Source organism: Thamnophis elegans, chromosome 5 (assembly GCF_009769535.1).
Source record: "Thamnophis elegans isolate rThaEle1 chromosome 5, rThaEle1.pri, whole genome shotgun sequence".
In the NCBI taxonomy this organism is placed as follows: domain Eukaryota; kingdom Metazoa; phylum Chordata; class Lepidosauria; order Squamata; family Colubridae; genus Thamnophis; species Thamnophis elegans.
The window spans coordinates 97,345,502-97,354,218 of record NC_045545.1 but is presented as its reverse complement, the minus strand read 5'-3'; the positions used below and the strand labels follow the sequence as shown (position 1 = coordinate 97,354,218).

The following is an 8,717-nucleotide window of genomic DNA, read 5'->3' as shown; positions in this document are numbered from 1 at the left end:
CAAATTCTCCTCCTCCTCCTCCTCTAGCCCCCCTTTTCTTTGGGGCAGCCCCTCAAATTCTCCTCCTCCTCTAGCCCCCCTCTTCTTTGGGGCAGCCCCTCAAATTCTCTTCCTCCTCCTCCTCCTCTAGCCCCCCTTTTCTTTGGGGCAGCCCCTCAAATTCTCCTCCTCCTCCTCTAGCCCCCCTCTTCCTTGGGGCAGCCCCTCAAATTCCCCTCCTCCTCCTCCTCCTCTAGCCCCCCTTTTCTTTGGGGCAGCCCCTCAAATTCTCCTCCTCCTCCTCCTCTAGCCCCCCTCTTCCTTGGGGCAGCCCCTCAAATTCCCCTCCTCCTCCTCCTCTAGCCCCCCTCTTCCTTTGGGCAGCCCCTCAAATTCTCTTCCTCCTCCTCCTCCTCCTCTAGCCCCCCTCTTCCTTGGGGCAGCCCCTCAAATTCTCCTCCTCCTCCTCCTCCTCCTCCTCCTCCCCCCTCTTCCTTAGGGCAGCCCCTCAAATTCCCCTCCTCCTCCTCTAGCCCCCCTCTTCTTTGGGGCAGCCCCTCAAATTCCCCTCCTCCTCCTCCTCCTCCTCCTCCTCCTCCTCCTCCTCCTCCTCCTCCTCTAGCCCCCCTCTTCCTTGGGGCAGCCCCTCAAATTCCCCTCCCCCTCCCCCCTCCTCTTTGCAGGACTGACCTCATCCCTCCTGAAACCAGCCGGGTGATTAAAGAAAGCGAAAAGAAAAAGAAAAAAAACTCCAGACGGGTTGAGGAAGAAGGGGGGGGGGGCTGTCAAAAGAAAGAGCGGGGAGGGGGAGGGGCAGAGGGAGAGAGGAAGTTCTAATTTTACCGAATGTGAATGCATTGAGAAAGGGGGGGGGGGAGGTAGAGGATCAGCCTGACCCACAGAAGGAAGAGAGCAGCCCTCCCCGCTGGCACCATCCCCGCCGCTGGCTGCGAGCGGAGAGTTTTAGCGGAGAAAACCCAACTTTAAAGGACCGGGGAGAAGGGTGAGTGGGTGGGCTTTTCCCCCACCTGGCCGCCATGCAGTTCAGCCTCCTCGCTCTCCTGGCTCTCCTCGGTGCCCTGCTGGCAGCCCGGGGGGCGAAGGGCAGCCAGAGGAGAGCCAGCGAGGGGGTCTTCCGCCGCCGCGCCCACCGCGTCCAGCAAGGGCGCTGCAGTTACACCTTCGTCCTGCCCGAAGCGGATCCTCCCCCCTGCCAAACCCCCGGAGACCCTCCGGCCATCAACGCCCTGCAGAGGGATTCCCCCGGGGACCCTTTTCCCGAGGGGCAGCCCACCCCCAGGGTCCAACAGCTGGAGAGGATTTTGGAGAACAACACTCAGTGGCTCCTGAAGGTATTTTTTATAATTGTTTTTTATTTTAAAAAATATTTAAAATAAATATGATTTATTTTAATAAGTTAATATGCATTAAAACAATTAATATAAATTAATATGTATTAAAATAATAAATATAAATTAATATGTATTAGAACAATAAATATAAATTAATATTTATTAAAATAATAAATATAAATTAATATTTATTAAAATAATAAATATAATATTATATTTATATATAAATAAAACTGCATCCAGTTTTGGTCGCCACAATGTAGAAAAGACTCTGGAAAGAGTGCAGAGAAGAGCAACAAAGAGGATTAGGGGACTGGAGGCTAAAACATATGAAGAACGGTTGCAGGAACTGGGTAGGTCTAGTTTAATGAAAAGAAGGACAAGGGGAGACATGATAGCAGCCTTCCAATATCTCAGGGGTTGCCACAAAGAAGAGGGAGTCAAACTATTCTCCAAGGCACCTGAGGGCAGAACAAGAAGCAATAGGTGGAAACTAATCAAGGAGAGAAGCAACTTAGAACTGAGGAGAAATTTCCTGACAGTTGGAACAATTAATCAGAGGAACAGAAGTTGCCTCCAGAAGTTGTGAATGCCCCAACACTGGAAGTCTTTAAGAAGATGCTGGATAGCCATTTGTCTGAAACGGTATAGGGTTTCCTGCCTACGCAGGGGGTTGGACTAGAAGACCTCCAAGGTCCCTTCCAACTCTGCTATTGTATTGTATTGATGATGTTACTTAGTTGAGCCATGAAACATCTGCAAGAAAACTTGTCCATCAGAATGGCTGGCGGTTCGAATCCCTAGTGCTGGGTAACGGAGTGAGCTCCCGTGACTCGTCCCAGCTTCTGCCAACCTAGCAGTCCGAAACCATGTAAAAAATGCAAGTAGAAAAATAGGAACCACCTTTGGTGGGAAGGAAAATGTTCCGTGCGTCTTCGGCGTTGAGTCATGCCAGCCACGTGACCACGGAGATGTCTTCGGACAGCGCTGGCTCTTGGGCTTTGAAACGGAGATGAGCACCGCCCTCTAGAGTCGGGAACGATTAGCACGTATGTGCCAGGGGAACCTTTACCTACAATGCCTTGGAAAGGCCACACTTGGAATATTTGCATTCAGTTTTGGTCGCCACGATGTAGAAAAGATGTGGAGACTCTAGAAAGAGTGCAGAGAAGAGCAAGAAAGAGGATTAGGGGACTGGAGACTAAAACATAGGAAGAACGGTTGCAGGAACTGGGGATGTCTAGTTTAATGAAAAGAAGGACTAGGGGAGACATGATAGCAATATTCCAATATTTGAGGGGCTGCACAAAGAAGAGGAGATCCACCTCTTGTCCAAAGCATCTGAGAAGAAGAAGCAATGGCTGGAAACTCATCAAGGAGAAAATAACAGAATAACAGGAACCTTGGAGGTCTTCAAGTCATTTTAGACATGTAATCGTCCAATATCTTCTTTTAAAAAAAAACCTGTTCTCCAAATGAGCCGAGGTGGCGCAGTGGTTAGGGTGCAGTACTGCAGGCCACTTTAGCTGACTGTTATCTGCAGTTCAGTGGTTCTAATCTCACCGGCTCAAGGTTGACTCAGCCTTTTATCCTTCCGAGGTGGGTGAAATGAGGACCCAGACTGTGGGGGTGATATGCTGACTCTGTAAACCGCTTAGAGAGGGCTGAAAGCCCTATGAAGCGGTATATAAGTCTAACTGCTACTGCTATTGCTAAAGCCCCAGAAGGCAGAACAAAAAGCAACGGATAGCAATTAATCAAGGAGAGAAGCAGAATGAAACTAGGGAGAAACTTTCTAACAGTGAGGACAATTCACCAGTGAAACAACTTGCCACCAGAAGCTATGGATGTTCCCACACTGGAAGTGTTTAAGAAAGGATTGGACAACCATTTTTCTAAAATGGTATAGGGTTTCCTGCCTGAGCAGAGGGTTGGACTAGAAGACCTCCAAGGTCCCTTCCAACTCTGCTTTCTGTTAGCTGGAATTTGAAAATTTTGGGGGGGGCAGCAGCGTTGTCTGGGGCATCTACCTGAGTCACCTGTTGGGTGGAGGGGCAAGAGAAGGCACTTGGCTCACTTCCAAGATCTCTTGCAGTCCACCTGGATCAGTTGACCTGAGCTTTAAATGTAGCAGGATGAGGGCAGGAGAGCAAAATGGATTGTATTTCACTTTCCTTCCCAAAGTTCATTATTTCTTAAATTTATATGCCACCCATCTAACCACAGGATGACTCTTCGGTGGCTAATGAAATTGAGTGGGTTGTTTATTTGTTTATTTAATTATTTATACCCAGCCATTGCTCTTTGTACAAATAACTCAATGCGGCAAATATACCCAACACATTTTTCTCCTCCTGTTTCCCCCATAAAAGTAACTCTGTGAGGTGAGTATAGGAATATGTTCCTCTTGACCCCTTTAGAAATTGTGGTTGAAAGGAGGAAAGAAGGAAAAGGATTTACTAGTAGAATAGAATGAAATTTGGTGATGTAGCCAATGCTATATAGCTAATGTGATGTGAGGGAAATAGATTAATACTATTAATTGTGGACAATTAACTAAGTGAAATGTTTACTGTATAAAATTGAATTTGGGGATGTATGTTGGTTGAGAGTAAAAAAAAAAGAATAATAGATGGAAATGTTATGTTAAATCTAATTAACTTGGAGAGGCAATAAAGATATTGTTTAACAATAGCAATAGCAATAGCAGTTAGACTTATATACCGCTTCATAGGGCTTTCAGCCCTCTCTAAGCGGTTTACAGAGTCAGCATATCGCCCCCACAGTCTGGGTCCTCATTTCACCCACCTCGGAAAGATGGAAGGCTGAGTTAACCTTGAGCCGGTGAGATTAGAACCGCTGAACTGCAGATAACAGTCAGCTGAAGTGGCCTGCAGTACTGCACCCTAACCACTGCGCCACCTCGGCTTCTTATATATTAAGAAGAAATTAAAATTAAGCTGGAAAACGTGGAAAGAAAATAAGATGGCTGAAATGTGAAATGAAAATATGGTGCAAAATAAACCATGAATAATAGAAGATGTAAAGGGGGGGTGGAACCCGAAAAACACTTAGTTTATCAAAGAAGTTAAAATAGGTAATTAAAAAAAACTTTTTTAAAAAGAAAGTATTCAGTATAGAATTCATAGGGCCGGAAGGGACCTTGGAGGTCTTCTAGTCCAACCCCCTGCTCAAGACAGACAGGGGTGGGTCCTTATATAATCCTGATCAAATGGTGGTCCAATCTTTTCTTGAAAACGTCCAGTAATGGAGCAGCCACGACTTTTGAAGGCAGCTCTTCCCTTGGTTAATTATTCTCACCATCAGGAAGTTTCTCCTTAATTCTAGGTGGGATCTGCCTCTAATGATCTTAAACCTATTACTTCCTGTCCTGCCTTTGGGGGGCTTTGAAGAATAGGTGGATCCCCTCTTTTTTGGGATAGCCTCTCAAATATTGGAAAACTGGTATCTAATTCTTCTCTTCATTAGTCTAGACCAGTGTTTCTCAACCTTGGCAACTTGAAGATGTCTGGACTTCAATGCGAATGCTGGCTGGGGAATTCTGGGAGTTGAAATCCGGACATCTTCAAGTTGCCAAGGTTGAGAAACACTGGTCTAGACATATTTAGTTCCCTCAACTGTTCATCCTACGATTTAGCCTCCAGACAAGCCTAAATTATCTTTGGCCAAAAAAGCCAACACAGTTCTAGGCTGCATCAACAGAGGGATAGAATCAAGATCACGTGAAGTGTTAATACCACTTTATAAGGCCTTGGTAAGGCCACACTTGGAATCCTGCATTCAGTTTTGGTCTCCACGATGTAAAAAAGATGTGGAGACTCTAGAAAGAGTGCAGAGAAGAGCAACAAAGAGGATTAGGGGACTGGAGGCTAAAACATAGGAAGAACGGTTGCAGGAACTGGGGATGTCTAGTTTGATGAAAAGAAGGACTAGGGGAGACATGATAGCATCTTCCAATATCACAGGGGTTGCCACAAAGAAGAGGGAGTCAAGCTATTCTCCAAGGCACCTGAAGGAGCAATGATGGGAAACTAATCAAGGAGAGAAGCAACGTGGAATTAAGGAGAAACTTCCTGACAGTGAGAACAATTAACCAGTGGAACAGAAGTTGCCTCCAGAAGTTGTGAATGCTCCAACACTTGGAAGTTTTTAAGAAGAGGTTGGACAGCCATTTGTCTGAAGTGGTGTAGGGTTTCCTGTCTAGGCAGGGGGTTGGACTAGAAGACCTCCAAGGTCCCTTCCAACTCTGTCCATTCTATTCTTTCTTTGTTGCTCTTCTCTGCACACTTTTTGCAACCTCAGCATCGGGTGCCCAAAATGAATCTTGTCGTTTGTGAGAACTTTGGGCTGATCCTCAAGTGCGAACTTACAATTGATTCAACGATCCATGGCTTCCCTTTTTTTTTGTCTCTCCGTGGTCTTCTCATGGATCTTCTCCAACATCAAACCATCAATACCTTTCCAGCTTTTGATGATCTGTATCCAGTGCTCCAGCTTTCTCCCTTCCTTGGCAGCTGATCAAATTTTTCACCTGCATTGTTTGCAATTTTCCACCATCACGTGGCCTCCATTTTCAATGTCCTTGCTTGGGAATTGGCGTTTACTCCCGGTTTACTTCCTGATGTAGTTAATGCATGGAGCAAATGGTTCTTAAACTTCGCCGCCTGAAGTTGGTGGACTTCAATTCCCAGAATTCCCCAGCCAGCATTTTGGCTGGCATTTTGATTTTCGATTTTTTTTTTTACTCTCAGACACAGACCCCTATGACCAATGGATATTTCATTTTATTTTGCTTTGCTTATTGTTTTATTGTTTTATTTTATTTATCATTTTATTCAGTTTAAGCCTCACTCAATTCCAATTAAATCCGGGTGGTTCACGATAGAACCACAGTTCTGGGTGTTGGAAGTCCACACATTTTTTTAAATTAACAAGCATGTAAAATAACACACACACACAAAACTTAGGCGTACACCACATTTACACAATACAATACGAACAGGAGCTTCCTGTTCTTTCTAATAGCAATTATCAATCGATACCGCTCACCTTATATTATTTCCCCTTCTATTGTATTTCATTTGGATTTCACCATTCTTAACCCTCTTGTTTTACTCATAACTATTATTTTGTGAGTTTTGTTATGTTCCCCACATTTTTAATTGCTCAGATTGAGGTAAACTGAGATGGAAGATTTACCACAACTTGACCCCCTCATGTCAAAAGAATGATAGGAGAACTACATGGGGCAAAAAATATATATAAAGAACTCCTAATCCTAATCTCTTTTTGCTTTCATCATCGCTTTACTGCCTAAAATTAGATTTTTTTTAAAAAGGGTAACCAACCAGAGAGAGGGGAGGGCAAAAAAGTCAAGATGGCGGCCACAACCACGATTGAAGCCCCAACTGTTAAAAAGGGGTGGAGGAGGTTTGGTCTCATGGTTATGGCCGCTGTTTTGATGTTTTTGACCCTCAGACACAGACATCCCTGTGACCAATGGTGATTTGATTTGATTTGATGTACTCTTTTATTTTTTTTCCTTATTATTTCACTTCACGTCGCATTATTGCGTTTCACTTCACTTCATATTATTTTATTATTTCATTTCATTTCACTTGGTGTCACTTTAATTTTATTTTATTGTTTCATTCCACTTCATTTTATTTTACTTTATTACTTCACATCACATCAAGTCATGTCACATCACATCATTTTACTTAATTTTATTATTTCACTTCACATCAGTTCAGAATAGAAGAGAAGAGAAAACATGGAATGGAATAGAATAGAATAGAAAAGAAAACATGGAATAGAATAGAATAGAATATAACAATATACAATACAATAGGAATAGAACTGGAAGGGACCTTGGAGGTCTTCTAGTCCAGCCCTCTGCTCAAGCAGGAGATTGTTACAGAATTATAGAATAACAAGAGTTGGAAGAAACCTTGGAGGTCTTCTAGTCCAGCCCCCTGCTCAAGCAGGAGACTCTTACAGAATTACAGAATAACAGAGTTGGAAGGGACCTCGGAGGTCTTTCTAGTCCAGCCATCTGCTCAAGCAGGAGGCCCTTACAGAATTACAGAATAACAAGAGTTGGAAGGGACCTCGGAGATCTTCTAGTCCAACCCCTGTTCAAGCAGGAGACCCTTACAGAATTACAGAATAACAGAGTTGGAAGGGACCTCAGAGGTCTTCTAGTCCAGCCGTCTGCTCAAGCAGGAGACTCTTACGGAATTACAGAATAACAAGAGTTGGAAGGGACCTTGGAGGTCTTCTAGTCCAGCCCCCTGCTCAAGCAGACGAACCCATATCATTTTAGATAAATGACCTTATCTTATTTTGTTTTATTACTTCACTTCATTTTATTTTATATTATTTTATTACTTCATTTTATTTTATAGTATATTATTCACTTCACTTTATTTTTTTTTTTATTTTATCATTTATTTTTCAGTTTAGGCCTCATCCGATTCCAAAGGGATCTGGGTGGTTCTCAGTGTAACCACAGTATAAAAATACAATGCTGGATGAATAACCAGGGGGAAAAAGATAAACAGTGAACAAGAAAAATAAGAACATTTTTTAAAAATAATGTTCAAAAATAAATCAAGAACAGGAACAACATGATGGTCTAGCAACAATACACAAAACAGAGCGGTTTGATCCGGAGGGAACTTTGTGAAAATTTGAGAAGAGATTTGGGGATCACTGCAATCCCATCCTTGTCTGTTCCTCTTTTCCCTTTCATGGCACTTTATATAAACAAGGTACTAATCCCATCCTGGGAAACAGAGTTTAAAACAAAATGTTTATGTCAGCTTCTGGCAACTGCTGGAATAAATATTGGCTGCATTCAGGACATCCTTGGAAGTTCTCAATCACACAAGGAATGTTGATTTGATTTTGTACCCTCAACTCGCAGTGGACTTTTACTAACCACAGAGAAAGTGTCTATGGAGATTCTCCGTCATCCAGGTTGTCCTAAAGGTGCTTTTTTCAAGAGGCAACTGGACTTTCTTGGTTTTTCTTTCGAAGACGTTTTGCCTTTTCATCCAAGGAGCTTCTTCAGCTCTGAATGGATGGTGGAATCCATCAAATGAATGGTGGAATCCATCCCTTGGTAAGGCCACACTTCGAATATTGGCATCCAGTTTTGGTCGCCACGATGTAGAAAAGATGTGGAGACTCTGGAAAGAGTGCAGAGAAGAGCAAGAAAGAGGATTAGGGGACTGGAGACTAAAAACATAGGAAGAACGGTTGCAGGAACTGGAGATGTCTAGTTTGATGAAGAGAAGGACTAGGGGAGACATGATAGCAGTCTTCCAATATCACAGGGGTTGCCCCAAAGAAGAGGGAGTC

At 43.5% G+C, this 8,717-nt stretch overlaps 1 protein-coding gene across 1 annotated transcript in view; it reads left to right on the top strand.

The window, feature by feature from the left end:
- The first annotated feature begins 865 nt into the window (after positions 1–865).
- ANGPT4 (angiopoietin 4) overlaps positions 866–8,717 on the top strand; it is a 34,360-nt gene continuing 26,508 nt past the window's right edge. The window contains exon 1 of the mRNA XM_032218381.1: positions 866–1,331. Coding sequence (XP_032074272.1) covers positions 1,017–1,331 — 315 coding nt within the window. The 5' untranslated portion in view covers positions 866–1,016. The remainder of the gene's footprint in view (positions 1,332–8,717) is intronic.